This window comes from Aedes aegypti, chromosome 1 (assembly GCF_002204515.2).
Source record: "Aedes aegypti strain LVP_AGWG chromosome 1, AaegL5.0 Primary Assembly, whole genome shotgun sequence".
Lineage (NCBI taxonomy): Eukaryota > Metazoa > Arthropoda > Insecta > Diptera > Culicidae > Aedes > Aedes aegypti.
The window spans coordinates 302,942,253-302,958,091 of record NC_035107.1 but is presented as its reverse complement, the minus strand read 5'-3'; the positions used below and the strand labels follow the sequence as shown (position 1 = coordinate 302,958,091).

Genomic DNA, 15,839 nt, shown 5'->3' with positions numbered 1-15,839 from the left:
GTGAACGCGGTCTCAGTAGTAGTGGTAGTGAAAGTGATGTGGTGTGAGTGATGAACGTGTGGAGAATTACTGCTTGCGAGGCTTACCCACACCAACAGATTAAAGTGGTCTCTCGGAAGGGGGAAAGAGAGGCGGGTATGAGTAAGATGATGGTACGATTAGAAAACTCGGCATGTACAATGGTGTTCAATGGGAGTGTTGCAAATTTGATACAGTGCCCGTTTGATTTTGGCAACTTTACCGTTCGATCTTTATTTCGAGAAGCCCAGCAAGCGGGTACAGTTTTCGCATAAGCAAAGTATTCTGCCCTTTTTTTTTCGATTGTCGAGCAGTGCGCTTCGAGAAGACCAGCAAGTGGATCCGATTTTCGTACTGCCCTATCGCAGGAGTGGGAGTTTGTTTTTTTCCCGAGTTTTGAACAGTTCCGTAGTAACTTGCATGAATAATACTCTATAGTTAACGGTGGAATAGTTCGACGACATTGTTTTGACGACCAGCTTAAAAATACTACAAGGATAAAAAAAACCGGTGAGATCTTTTCATGATGAATTGTATTATTTGATTATATTTCCAATCTTTTATGCATTTTGGGTTGGGTGAGACCATCAGGGCACCCGATTGAAGCGAGATGGATAGGAAGAGTGAAACTGTCAACTTCCTGTTGCCAACATTTCGTGGAAAAAGGGCGGGCTCTTCTTCCCATCTATTGGGTCTTTCTGACAAGCAAGGGCTTGATTGTACGACTGTTTGTGTGAACTTACTTTTGGAAGGAGATTCTTTTTCCCTTGCGGGTTTCGCGTAAGTGTCTCTGCTTACGGGTCCGCCATTCGTTTTTGGCCCTTCAGTCATGAGTATGATTGAATACAAATAGTCATACAATCTTGATCAAATTGTTTTGTTGGAACAGGCCATTGCTACCGGTGGATACCTTGCTACAATAGATGGCAGCTTATATCATCATCATCAAGGGAAAATGATCTAGAATAAACTCAGCGATCAGAGAGATTGTGAAGGCCATTTTCAAAAATTGTTCTTTCCAGCGAACTACCCTCATTGTAAGTATAGTTGGCAGAATAAATAAGTGAATCCAACAACGCGTGTGTAAGTTGCCCCCAACCTCCGAAGTCCCAAAATACAACAGATGGGGGCCAAAAAAAAAAACAAGCCAATCTTCTATGAATTACGTTTTTTTTCTGTTGAACGGAAAAATTACCTAAACACCGTTGGAATGCTTGGAAACAGTAGAATTTTCTAGTATACTTATCTCAACACTGACCAAAATGTCACTTACACCCCGTTTCATTTGAGCCCCTTATTTGTTTTCTTGATTTCTGGAATTTCTGAATTACTTCAAAGATTGTTTTCAGCGATCCCCTGACACGTTTCAGAAGATTATTTTTGGCGTTTCCTCTAAAAGTCTTCTATTGCTTCTCATCAGCAATCTTTCAGCATCAGGACATCTGAGCAACAATTCTCGGACGATCCATTTTGGAAACTCTCCAGTATTCTTTCTAGGACATGCTCTCTGTATTTTCTCCCGGAATCGTCTAAATATGTTCTAATATTGGTTTGATTGGAATTCTTAAGGATAATTCCTTAAAGATTCTTAAGAATAATCGTTCAATTCCAGGAGAGAATCCTTAAACAATTATTATGGCATTTTTAGAATCGGATAAGGTCACCTGCACCGCCAATAGTCAGTGAATCAACCAATTGCTTAACTCAAGCTTATGAATCCATATAGGGAAACCATTAAACATCAGCTGTTGCAACCAGCAGAATCAGTTACGCTGATAACGGACTCAACTTATCTTTTCCACTGGGGGCCGATAAGCCCATACCTCCCGGGATTCTTCAACATGACCACGTCAACTACCAGTTTTTTCTTACAAAACGACATTTATTCCTCAAACAAACGACACTTACTGGATTCTGGCATCGAAACGGACGCAAGCCAGAGCAACGCCACCATCACCGGTCAGACCGACTTCGATTTCGACGGGGATGTCACGGGCCGGGGCATCCAGGGAGTCATCGATCAGGACGTAATCGAAAGCGGTTCCGGCCACAATTGGGCATCCAGCGACGAGTCCAGCCTGGCAGGCGTTGGTCAGCTCTGGGGGCAGTTCGAAACCGACATCCAAACCGGCAACACGGGCAACAATGTGGGCAGTGGCGCTGGCACTTCCAACCGGGCTCACGATTCCGTTGGCACGGGCATTCAGGGCCTGTCCGGCAACCAGGATGCACTCATCTCCGGAACAGTTGTTCACGGTCAGAGAGGCCGGGGTTGGGGCTCCGTTGGGGCCTGCAATTAGAAACAAGGACACAAAATCAACTCTGCTGATAACCACTAGATTGTCAAGAGACACTTACAGGCACGGAAGTTGACGGCGGCCATGGCCATCGCTGGCACCAGAGCGGCGACGAAGAAGAACTTGAACATCTTGGCTGGCTTGGGATCAGATCGTGCGACTCGTCGACTGAGAAATGAATACGGCTATTGGGGCCGTTGCGGCCGAATTTATATCATCGAAAGAAAGATCATCGAAGGGGGCTAATCAGCTGCACCTTTAATGGTGTTTGGAGATTAGATAATTTCAGGGGGAGAGGGAATAACTTCTGCCACAGGAAAGTAGAAGCCAGTTTTTTTATGGCTGTGCTGTGGTCTTATCAATAACAATTGGTGAAAATTGTACATCAAACTGATTACTGCATTTGATAGCGAAAACAAATCGACGAAATGTTTAGAACTTGTCCATTTGATGCACGAGATATGGATTGATATCGATTGATTGTTGTGTGCATCAGAAATAATTACTTTTATTTTTACTATGAACTGTTTTGCTCTGGCTGTTGCTTGCTGGTTGCTTATCACCGATTTCTCGTTTGCTGATCGTGCATGTTTGGTTGCTTGTATCCGTTGCTGGCAGGCCCTTCTTAATCCTGCCGTCGACTTAGGTTCGATGTTTAGGAATGCTAGAAGTTGCTGAGTGTAGTAGGCTTTGGTGCATAGTTCTAGAGCCAAGTAAGCATTGACTTAGACAGTGACAAATATGACCATTCTGAAATAAAACGTTGAAAAGATAACATCGCCTTTTATTCCTACAACGTCAGAAGTGGGATCCATCAACGGCTACAGCTGAAAATCTATACAGGAGAATATCGAAACCAGAGATGATTGTGGAGAATGAAAATTTCGCCCGTTTTGAAGTAGCTGGAAGTTCACCTGCGGAATCTAAAATCTGCCAAGTTTTCAGAAGCAAGTCAGTTCGGACAAGCGGATTTCGATCTAGGGTTTGAAAGCCTCGCCTACGATGAACCAGCTTCTGGAACCAGCTTTGGGAGAAATGCTTTGAGAGATGAAGTTATTATCTACCATGGAGAAGTCTCGGAAGAACATGAGAGTGAAGGAGAAAATCAACTGAATTGTTCCGCAAGATCAAACTCATCTTCTGTGAGAAATCCGAAGAATTTCAGGAATACACAAATTGCTGTAGAAATCAACAACTGAAGCTGCAATTTTGGAATCATCATCAAGAACAATTTTTTCAACTATTGATTTAATAGCAAATGAAATTTCAACAATGCTACCTGTAGGATCTTAGTAGTCCATGATTAATAGCTTGACAAGGAACTCTAATATATATATCATTGTCAATTACACCCTTAACCAAACAAGTCTCGTCTCTACAAAATGGCGACGAAGATTAAAATTGGAAAAAGATTATACGCCGATGACTTTCACCATACCGAGGAAACCAGGATGCCACGGAACACTGAGTGCAGTATACGCTTTCAAGAGGATCAAGTATATTCAGCATCTCATCCAAACCGCTACAACATTACAAGCTCAGGAAAAGACGCTGTATCAGGATTCAGAGCAGAGGAATACTACAGCGTAGCGACAAATTAGGAACAAAATGAGAAATTTTGATGGTAATTGCCTTATGAGTGTACTAATCAAATGCAGCATACAATTATACATGCTATTTCCTTGCATTGTGGAAGAACATTTATCCAGAAATTCCTACATTAATTTATGGAGGATTCTTTAGATATTTTACTAGTAAAGGGAGAAATAAAAAAGTAGATTGGAGTACTTTGTAACTTATAATTCCGCCCTAATTCCTATCTAGGGTAGAAGGGACTCCAATCTACTCTTTTGTTTCTCTCTTGTGGTTTTGCTCAGAGGATTCGAACATATCAAAAAGAAAGTAGATGAAGAAACCGAATTTAGTGCTATACCATTTGGTTCCACTGGAGTTTGTATCCTTTGACAGATACGCGGGTTTCGACCTCAACTGTGAGGCCGTCTTCAGTGTCGTGTACTAGTAAGTCGAGTCTAGTACACGACACTGAAGACGGCCTTACAGTTGAGGTCGAGATACGCGTATCTGTCAAAGGATACAAGCCCTAGTGGAGTTGAATGGTGTGGTGCTGGATTCGGTTTTTTCATCTACTTATAGGTATTCTACTAAACAGCTCGAAGATTTATTATCATATTAAAAAGAGTTTTCTCGTGAATTTTTTCTATACAAGGAACAATGGCTGATGGAGCACCCCGCCGATATAGTTTCAGATGAAAACCACACTAGTTTTTTTTAAGTATTAGAAGAATCTGAAAACTACAAACTACTAGAATAAGAAGTTCAGTCAAGTTAAATACCTGACGTCACCAGACTAGATACTAGTGTTAAATCCGTTGCTTAAGGAGCAGATAAGAACGTTGGACAGTTTCTAAAATGGATTTCAAGAGATTATTACCTGTATACGAAGCTGAATGGTGTTGATGAGTATGCACCGGCTCTCTATGTTAATGATCTGTGTTGAGCTACATTTTTGTGGAGAGTGCTTCGTGAAGCCCAAGCAGGACAGTTCGGTTTTGCGTCGTCCGATTGATTTTGCTGACGGTTTCGCGCGTGTTTTCGTCGCCGGAATTTTTTTTTTTTTCCCTGTTTTGGAGCGTCTTGCTGGGTAGTGCTTCGTGAAGCCAAAGCAGGACAGTTCGGTTTTGCGTCGTCCGATTGATTTTGCTGACGGATTCGCGCGTTTTCGTTGCCGGAGAATTTTTTTCCCCCTGTTTTGGAGCGTCTTGCTGGGTAGTGCTTCGTGAAGCCCAAGCAGGACAGTACGGTTTTGCGTCGTCCGATAGATTTTGCTGACGGTTTCGCGCGTGTTTTCGTCGCCGGAGATTTTATTTTTTTTTTCCCTGTTTTGGAGCGTCTTGCTGGGTACGTATTTGGGAAGGCCCAAGCAAGACGGTTTATTTTCGGCAATAGTTTTTTTAATTTAAATAGAGCTATGAAGTTGGCTCAAATACCATTGGCAACTGCTTGCATTTAATTGTACAAATTATTAGCAAATTTAGCTAAAAAAAAGCTTAGAAAACTAAAACTGGAAAGGCTATTGATCAATTATTGTGTTTGGAAATCCTTATTTTTCTATTCTGAATAAGGAATATTGCCATAATAAAAATTTGGAAGATCCATCAGTATATATGAACATTCAGGGTTTGTCTACAAAGTCTACAGTTTAAAATTAATTTAATTAGTGCTTGTCATGGTTTGTTATTATTCTATATCTTGCTTTTATCCAGTGTGATTACCTCCGATAAGGCAATATTTGGTAAGCTGGCTCCAGTATAAACTTAATCGAAGAACGATGAATTGAAATTACTTGCTTCTTCAATAGTTAAAAGCAAACTGGCCAACCATTCGATCTTCTTTCTATTGTACCACTGTACAACTAAAAATATCGCTGCCAGAGATATCGACACTATTTGCCCAAACAAGAAGAATATGATTATGATTGGTAATTGAAATTGCTCATCCTAAAATTTACTTTGCAAGTTTTTAATAAGGTTTCTTAAGTTATATTATAATACTGATTATACAAAATAAAATTTTTGAAATCAAATGACGTCTTCAACTTCAATCTCTTGGGCAAAAGAATATTTTAGAAAGTCCATTGGAATATTCCCGGTTGCGGATCAAGAAAATAAATCAATAGTCACAAGAGAAACAAGGAAATTTAATTTAATTGCAGTTGTTTGTATTGATGTAAATGCATTTTTAGTAAAGGAAGAGCCTAGAAGATATCTAGGTTTTGAAAAGATAACAGTAACATTTGAACGGAAAAAAATTGAAATAGTGTATGAAGTCCGAATTTATGAAATTAATCATGTCACTAGACCTGACATTTGAAGCGATTTTTTTTTAATAATTTCTAGCGAATTGTTTTCACAAATCATAAGGAACAAACATGTTTAAAATGGAATTTATGAATTGAAACACTTGACCACAACTAACTATTTAGTTGAACAGTGCTTTAGTTAACCTGGGAATAAATGTGAATAAGAGAGGTGTGAGGTAGAATAACTTATAAAATACGCTAAATCTATGAAACTGAAAACGTGGAGTTTCTAATATTTTATCAGTTGACATGATATACCGTAATGAATCAAAATCCAGACGGGGTTTATATCTGAACTCTTCAGTTTTTTTTTTCAATAATTTATAAATTGAAACACCAATTATAATATTGCCAATTGAACAGTGAACTGTAACTTCAACCATCCAAGATCATTGTAAAACTTAGGCAGATTTGGTAAGTTGTGAGAACACTGCAACCAGAAATAGTGGAAATTACATTGTCAGATTTTATGGAACGATACAACGGACTTTCCAGGAATGAGTTTCTGTATTTTATGTTTCGAACAAATTTGCAAGTCGTTATAATTGTTCATTTAAATCATATTTTTCTGTGAGAGTCAGTGTAATCAAGTATGAAACATGTTTTATAAATCACAGCAATTCATTATGAATGAAGCAATTAACATTTTACGAGTTTGCTTGAGTAAATCCCAATGAGACAAATATTTATTTCAGAATATCAGAAATCATGTAAACGCGATGCGACTTTAGCTGAACGTATTTAAACGTACGTTGTACATTTAAAAGTAACCAATATTGGCGATAAGGTTCAGTTTGTGCCAAATTTGATCATAATGTATTGGAAAAACAAGTGAAAGTGTTCGAGATTTAATTCATAAGTGTACGGAAATCTAAAACATGTGTCCGAATTTTAAGATTTTCCTTGCGTTATTTTTATAGTTTTCGTGTGGAAACTTCGAGTTTGCAAGAAATGTTTAACGGAATAATTATGTTTTAACTACTATTTATGTAACCATTCATACTGGAGGATTTTGTCTTGGAACATGTTTAATTTGGTGAAATTATGCACAAAAGATTAAACGTCCGGGTATTGATGCATCACGGTAGAGGAAGTTATGAAAATGATATAGTACTGTGACTTGGGTCACCTAATTCAGGCTTGTTTGACGAGAAAAGTCAAATGAAATTGATAATGAATATGAATAAAAAATATATAAAGGGCGAGTGTGTCTTCGACGAAGTACGCAGGAAAGCTCCAAAGGCAATCCTTTGAGAGTGAACGGAACCCTGTTGTTGGGATGAAGTACACTTGTCAATGACGACAGTGGAACCCAGACAAAGGGATGAAGTACGCAGGATTGAGATTAAGCGGAACCCTGTTGTTGGGATGAAATTCACTGATCTACAAGCATAGTGAAACCCAGACAAAGGGATGAAGTACGCAGAAACCCGGAGGCGATCCTCGCGGGAAATTAAGTAGCTCTATGAGACCTAGAGGCGAACCTCAGGATGATTCTCAAGAGTAGGTGGAACACAACTTAAGGGATGAGAGTACACCAATGTGAGACCCGGAGGCGATCCTCGCGGGATGAATCTCAAGTACCAGATTGAGACCTAGAGGCGATCCTCAGGATAAATCTCAATGGCTGGTTTGAAACATTGTTAATCACATTTGGTTTTATTAATCACTTCAATTATTTAATTGATTTCTTCAGAGACAGGAAAATATTTCAAGAATAACAAAATCGATTTGCGACTTCAAAGAAGAAAGTATATGCTACTTTCAAGACAAACAAACAAAGGCCATATGAAACAGGAAAAAAAAGGAGAGAAAGTATAATGCAAGAAATGATCGAAGCAATACATCTGTATCGGGAAAAAGGAAGAAAGAACTTAGTATGAACAATAATGACTATGGCACACATGAAGGTGCAACAATGGAAAACTAGAAGATGAACAACAAGATGGAATTGTTGAACTGCAATAATAACAGAAAGCATTTTATCATTAAGAAGTACTCTGCATTCACGTTTTGTTTTGTTTTTCAGATAACGTAACTATGACCAGAGATCTACTAAACTAAAGATGACAGATAGTCCGGATTGCTAATTAAGGAACCAGTTTGTTGGAATTCTGTATCACGTATTCATAAATAATACAAAATTATAACACTATAAAAGAAGGGAGAGATGTAGGATCTTAGTAGTCCATGATTAATAGCTTGACAAGGAGCTCTAATATATATATATATATATATATATATATATATATATATATATATATATATATATATATATATATATATATATATATATATATATATATATATATATATATATATATATATATATATATATATATATATATATATATATATATATATATATATATATATATATATATATATATATATATATATATATATCGTTGTTAATTACACCACTAACCAAACAAGTCTCGTCTCTACACTACCGACGTTTTCTGGGCACGTTCAAGAAGATGTGAATCATTTTTTGAAAATTATATCAAATACGAAAGAAGCACTCAAACTTGACGATCAAACCATGAAAATTTTACTAAACAAGCAACTGACAGCGAAGGCCAAATATTGGTTACACTCAAATACAGATTTCATGTTGAAAAGCTACAATGAAATATTTGAAGTTTTACAAGCTAGATTTGCCATCAACATCAACGTGTTTCAAATGAGAAAACAGCTTGCAAGACGTACTTGGACAGGACATGAACCATTTGCCGAGTATTATTAGTCGAAACAAATAATAGCTCAAAAACTCAACTTACCGGAAAAAGAATTCGTTCAATATCTTGTGGAAGGAAATGAAAATCAAGTACTTCGTAATCAAGCAAGGATGCAGAACTTTAGTACAGTTAATGAAATTTTACAAGCGTTCCGGTCTGTAAGGATAAGTGAAGAGCCAAGTCGGAGGAAACAGAAGTTATGTTTTTCATGCAATCACCCGGGACATTTAGTAGCAAATTGCAGATCAAACCAAAAGCCATATGATGCTCGTATTACAAATGGAAATTCAAAACAAAAACATAATGACATTGTCCAAGGAAATTTTTCAGATTTTCATTGGAGGGGATCTCTTAAAAAACTAGTTACATTTCTAAACGAAATCAGGAAATACGAAGACGCATCGTCAGTGGAAGTCGTGCCTATTATGGACTATAAAAGATAGATTCACCCCCGCACCAAATGCACCATGTACAAAACGCTCATAAGACCGGTAGTCCTCTACGGGCATGAGACGTGGACTATGCTCGAGGAGGACTTGCAAGCTCTTGGGGTTTTCGAACGCCGAGTGCTAAGGACGATCTTCGGCGGCGTGTGGCGGCAAAATATTAGCCACGAGCTCGCTCAACTCTTCGGTGAATCCAGTATCCTGAAGGTAGCTGAAGCTGGAAGGATACGCTGGGCAGGGCATGTTGCAAAAATGCCGGACAACAGCCCTGTAAAGACGGTGATCGCTACGAATCTATTCGGAACAAGAAGGCGTAGGGCGCAGCGAGTTAGCTAGATTGACCAGGTGCACCAAGACCTGCAAGTCTATGATTGAGAGAAGCGGCCATAAACCGAGTGAATTGGTGAAATATTGTTGGTGAGGTTTTATCAAGCTTATTTATGTACAACCAAATAAATAAAATAAATAATAATTTCTAAAGGAAATCGTTAATATATCACAGATGAAATACATGATATGATTAATTTCTACAAGAGAGAAGTCTTTCAACGATCTCCGGATCTCTTCTGGACTTTTGAGAAAGTTTTAGATGAGTCTTCAGAAGGACTAATAATGAAATAATTGGAAAACTACCCAATCAAAATTTGCTAGAGAAAAATCTCGAGTGGAACTGTGTTGAGCTACAGGAATAATTGCTGTAGAATTTTGTGGTTTTAAACAATACATAAATTTTCAAATTCAAGAATCCAATTAGAATTTACTTCAAAAATAATTCCAGAATTCTTTGAATGCGATCATTTTCTATGGAGAAATTAATGAGCAATTCTTAGTGAAAATTTATCAGAATCCTTGGAAGAATTGATGGAGCAGAGCCTGGGATAATCAGTGTGATAATTATTGAAAGATACACTGAGAACAGCGTTGCGGTTGAAATTACTATATTAGAGGGTTAAATTAAATACACAACGCCACTTGATTTGTGCAGACTAAATTTGCATTTATTTCAAATATTTTGTGCATTCAATTTAACCATGGCACCATTTCGACAGTAAAAATTTATGGTTAAAAACTTGCAGCAGGCTAGAACCGAGGATCTTGCGATTGTCAAGCGCGAACGCTTACCGCTCGGCTATCGATGCGGTTGGATCAAAAGGGAGCAAAACGCAAATAAAAAGCTTCCTTGATAGCTCAACCGTGATTGGAAGGGTAAATTTAAAAACTTGTTCATGGTTCTCTCATTACGTAAATGCTTGTTTCAGTGTAGGTTCCGAAAACGGCTGGAAGTGTTTCTGAAAAATTGCCATGAGAGACTTTCTAGGAATTCTTGTATGATTACTTGAAATAAATTACATGAATTACACCAATCGTAGAATAAACCTTTGTTATTTTCGTGGAAAAAAAACTGTAGGAATATGGTATCTCAGTGTAATACCTGGAGAAATAGTTACAAATATCTCTGAAGATTAAAATCAACGGTAGTGGCCCATTTCGCATACGGGCGTTTGGCATAAAGGACGTTTCGCATAAACCAGTTTCATACAAGAACAGGTAGCATTTTAAAGAAGGTATTTCTAATTATGCCAAATGTCCGTATGCGAAACGTCCTTATGCGAAACGCCCGTATGTCAAACTTTACTCGTCTTTATGTCTTTATGTCTTCACGTCAACACTCACCTCTCACGCCGAGGACCTGGGATCGAATCCCATCCCCGACATAGTCACTTATGACGTAAAAAGTTATAGTGACGACTTCCTTCGGAAGGGAAGTAAAGCCGTTGGTCCCGAGATGAACTAGCCCAGGGCTAAAAATCTCGTTAATAAAGTCAAACCAACCATCTTCACGTCAAAATCAACACGGAGAAAATAAAGTATTCGAAAGTGAGTTCATTCCACTCAATTCCGGGGGTTCGTGCGTTGACCTAATTTTGAGTTGATGGGGTAGAAGTTGTTTTGATTTGCAGCCATGCGAAAAAATACCTACTGGCTAAGTTCTTTTCACTCAATCGGCAGATCATATAACTCAACTTCCAGTACTATGCCACTTACTCAAATTTGAGGTAACGCACAGAGGTTCGGTTTTTGAGTTGTTTTGCCCTTCGCTCTCTGACAACAATAGAAGGAGCGAATGAAAAAGGGAGAGAAAAATAACTCAAAAGTGAGTTAAAAAGAACTCAAATATGGGTTTTTCGTTTTTTCCGTGAACGAACCTATGGAGTAGTTGCGTAGTAATATCTGGATCCTAAAGAATTTACATCACGATTCATTACATTACGAAAATGGAACTCTAAAGTTTAGATTGATAAGATTCTCAGGATAAGATGGTTTGCGTAGAAAAGAGACTTAAGAGACCTTTGTTCACCTTTGTTCGTGTATCAAAATATGGTTTGATCTTTTCAAGAATATATAAAATATTGTGTACAAATATTCATATGGGCTTGGTTCAGGATATGGCTCATAATAAAATGTTTCCAAACCAGTTCATGGCTTCCTCAGGCTCAAGTAATAGAGGGCCCCCTGATATTCGATGATTAACAGAACAATATATTTTTGAATCCAAAACTACGATGTTCTATTCAAAAGTGCTGTTCTATAGTGTTGAAATAAATGCTGCTCTTATCACTTTACTAGATGAAATAGGGATCCCTACTTATCACCAATTCAGGGCCCCTCTAAACCTGATTTTCCTTGCCCCGCTAAATTTTGATTTGTGCAATACTGAATTTCTAATGCAATGAGAAATTTTCACCATGATCTCGGGGCCCCTACACTGAGACAAAAATACTTAAGTTTTCCATAAATCAAAACTTATGAACCAGCCAAATTATGGTTTCATTGCACGCTTAAACATTTCGAAAATGGGATCATAAGTTTCATAAGTGAGAGCTTTGAATTCTTTAACAACAATTACTTGAAATAATTATCATAGCAATCGCTAGAAGAACTACTCCGCTTTCGATGTTGGCTACAAGTTAATCGAGAATCGATCACATGTAATCAAAACATGTCAATTTTTGAGCACACCTGAAATAAAAGGTGAATAATATTATTGATTGATAATTCTAATTAAGATATTGTCATTGCGTTTATTACCGAATTTCATTCCCTGTCAACATTTTGGTTGGTATAACTTTTGTTATACATCATTCTAAGTGAACCAATTCAATCGTATAGAATGCATGAAAAGGCTATATACCTACCAAAGTGGAGGCTATGGGCCCTATTCCGGATTTCACTCACGGTGACGAATAGGTGAAGTTATCACTTTCCTATTACGGATACCACCTAAGTGGGAAAATGTGGAGAAGTTCATCGCAAGTGACAACTCGCATGAACACGAGCTATTACGAATGGACCAATGTACGAGCTCACGAATTTGACGTTTGAGCGGTGCCGTATTCACTCGTTGCCATAGGCTAGGGGAAGTGGTTCACCTAGCATGAATGAGGGATGAACTTATCGCTGAGAAAAAGTAGATTTTGTATGAAATTTGACAAGTATTTGAATGACAGATTCATCCTTGTTCATCCACTTCTCCTAGTCTATGGTCACATAAATAACACGGCACCGCTAAAACGTCAACTAGTGAACTCGTGCATTTATCCATAGCACGCTGACGGTGAAGATCGACAAAAGCCGTCACTTGAGGTGGAAACTTTTCACTGTCATTTCTGAAGGTGGAAAATGTCGCGTGAAATGGAGTGCGTTGAAAACATTATTTTCGGCTTTTATGTAATAAATCGAATATTTTCGTCATCCTAGGAAGCAGAAAACAAACAAGCGACAACTCGCTTGGCTTGTTTCGTTCATGGAGAAAAATCCAGAGCTAGCAAAAGGCGTCAAATTTACAGATTCTCGAGAATCAGTTTCTACGTTGTGGGCGACAGCGCAAAGTTCCCTTAACAGTTTGGGACCTCCAACACGGTCCGTTGTCAAGTGGCAAAAAGTAAGTAGAAGTTCCTGTATCCACTTACATATTTAAATTAAATATATTCCCATTTTATATTAGGTTTGGACCGACAAAAAACTGCAATGAAAAAAGAAATTGCAGCATAATAGAAACGAGGTTAGAGCTACTGGAGGGGGGCAACACACGCAGCACTCTTTTGCGGATTTGGAAGAGGCTATCATTCGCCTTTTATCTCTAGATAGATTGGTTAATCACAGTGGTAAAAATTCATTAATTAATCGTAGTGTATGATAACTTGTATTTTCATTTCTGAATGAAGGAGCCGTATTCGGAACACCGCCTCCTGCTTCCGGCACTGAAAATGGAAGTCCTGGCCGATCACTTCCTCGCGATGAGGATCTGCAAGCGGATGAAGGCGAATTTGCGAATCTTGAGCAGCCGCATCCTGACGAACCACACTCTGATCAGCAGCAACAAGCCAATCAAATATTGACCGGAACAGCACGAGAACATGAACCTGAAATAAATCGTCGGCCTACTATCAACCGTGGCCATATAAAGAAGCGCAACTATCGCAAACCTCTTCTCGAAAAACAGACTCATGACCTCAACAAGATGATGGAATATGTTTCAGATTGCGCTAGGTATTCACGTAAATCTTTCGCAGTACATCAGAAATGATTGGCTGTGCGTTGCGTTGCGTTGCATGGTAACGGAGTATTTCGTAGATTGCATACTGAAAACTGTCATGTTAGAAACTTTACAACACTTATTCCAATTGCTCATAGAAAACTATTTTGGATCAAATAGTTATCCAATCGGAAGTCAGAGATGCGAAAACCATGATAATTTCCATTGCCGGCCACGCCCATCTTCTCCGTTACGAGGAAAGGAAAGGAAAATGATGATATGACACCTACTTGAAGAAAGGCCAGCGACTCACCGACGCCCTCATAGATGTCAAGGAGTTGGATGATGGGAAGGGAAATGGTCTAGGATTCACTATATGCGAGTGATGCGACCGGATTGAAATTTAGTGTATGTGTAGTTTAGTATACTTTTTGTAATTGAGTGTAAGAATGAAATGTTTTCATCATCGTTGGGAGTGACGTTGCTAAGAAAGTTAAAGTCCATGCGTGTTCGTCGTCCAGGGATGAGACACAGGTATTTCCACCTTGTGCCCTAGCTAAGAAGCTTTGGATTGAGCGCCATTACTCACTCTCTGAAACGAGAAGATTAAATGACCCAACCCCATCCTACAGAAATAGCCCAGAATTAGTAATAGCGGTTAAATCGGAACAAACTCACCAAATTCGTCCATTTATCGAAACGCCGAGTAAAAACACGTTTCTTGAAAAACTTTAATATCAATCTGTTGGGAATTTGAATCGACATCCTCTGAATGGTTTCATATCTGAATTTGGTTTGAACTAATTTCTGCGTAGCACAATAATCATCATCGAAGGCGGCTTTCATACTTAACACAGGTTTTCAAAACTCATTATCAGAAAGCATAAAATTAAAAATGATGAAAATCTCACAACCGTATGCTTTTTTATCTTATGTTGTCAAAGTCACACTTACTCCAATCGAAAAAAAAAACTATTCGGGTGGCGTAAAACTAACGGAATCATGCAAAAATCTAGCACGCCACAAGCCATATTTAAAATCTTCGCAAATAAAAAATAACACTTAAATCACTGCACAATCAGCCAGTTTTATTGCAGCTGTTTATCACTGTACAAAGCACTACAACCCGGATTACGTTGCACCTGTGAATATCGGCGGATTTGGGAACAACGAGAGCACAACAAATTTTGAAGGTGGCATAGCGCCATCAGCCGAATCTATTTTTCTCCGTCCGAAACGCGGAACCGAAGTAAACGTGACAGGAAATTCAAAACGCAGCCGCCCGCACGCACGGCTTGCTGTGATCCATCTACATCAGAAACAATTGGCTGTGGATGAAAAACGCTTTCAATTGGAAGAAGAAAAGTTTCGATTTGAGAGGCAAATGCGTTTGGAGGAACAAGAGCTGCGATGCAAACAACTACAGTTAAAATTGCAAATGCTGGATTATAAAAAGCAGAAACTGGATTTCAAGATGGGACGGGCAACTACCGAACAAACTGAAAAGCGTTACGACACATGTTGTTCCAACGAAGAGATATGAGGGCCATGATTTGAATAGCTGCTCGATCCTGTGGAACTTCGATAGCGTCGAAATTCAACCGCTGCTGAAGTCAGAGTAGAAATCGTACATGTATAAACCTTTAAGTTTTTCAGAATGTTAACCGAAACGTGGTTTCTTGTAGTGTAATACAAGACGTCTTTGTTTTGAAGATATTTTAAACTTTCTGTTTTTTTAAGTAAAATTAATTTTAAAACTGAGAAATAAAATTTTCGTTTACATTTATTGAGACTTCTTTTGGGTTACATTTGCTTGTCTGTGGATCTAGTTTCCAAGTGCAGATTTATGTTATGACTTTAATCATTTACAGAATATTATCCATGATTTCTTCCCTGATTCTAATTGCATTTTCATAATTC

The 15,839-nt window shown here is 38.4% G+C and overlaps 1 protein-coding gene across 1 annotated transcript; it reads right to left on the bottom strand.

Moving 5' to 3' along the window:
* Positions 1-1,879: 1,879 nt before the first annotated feature.
* LOC5579954 (mite group 2 allergen Gly d 2.01) lies at positions 1,880-2,535 on the bottom strand. Its single transcript, XM_001658421.2, has 2 exons — positions 2,377-2,535; positions 1,880-2,308 (listed from the first exon to the last, which is right to left on the bottom strand). Exons 1-2 carry the CDS (start codon positions 2,444-2,446, stop codon positions 1,923-1,925), a joined length of 456 nt encoding a protein of 151 aa, XP_001658471.2. The 5' UTR covers positions 2,447-2,535; the 3' UTR covers positions 1,880-1,922.
* Positions 2,536-15,839: the final 13,304 nt, after the last annotated feature.

Excerpts from the sequence above, each read along its gene's own strand:
- LOC5579954 (XM_001658421.2), bottom strand. The coding sequence starts at position 2,446 with ATGTTCAAGTTCTTCTTCGTCGCCGCTCTGGTGCCAGCGATGGCCATG. Across the intron at positions 2,309-2,376 it reads CGCCGTCAACTTCCGTGCCT|GCCCCAACGGAGCCCCAACC; the intron begins GTAAGTGTCTCT and ends TTCTAATTGCAG.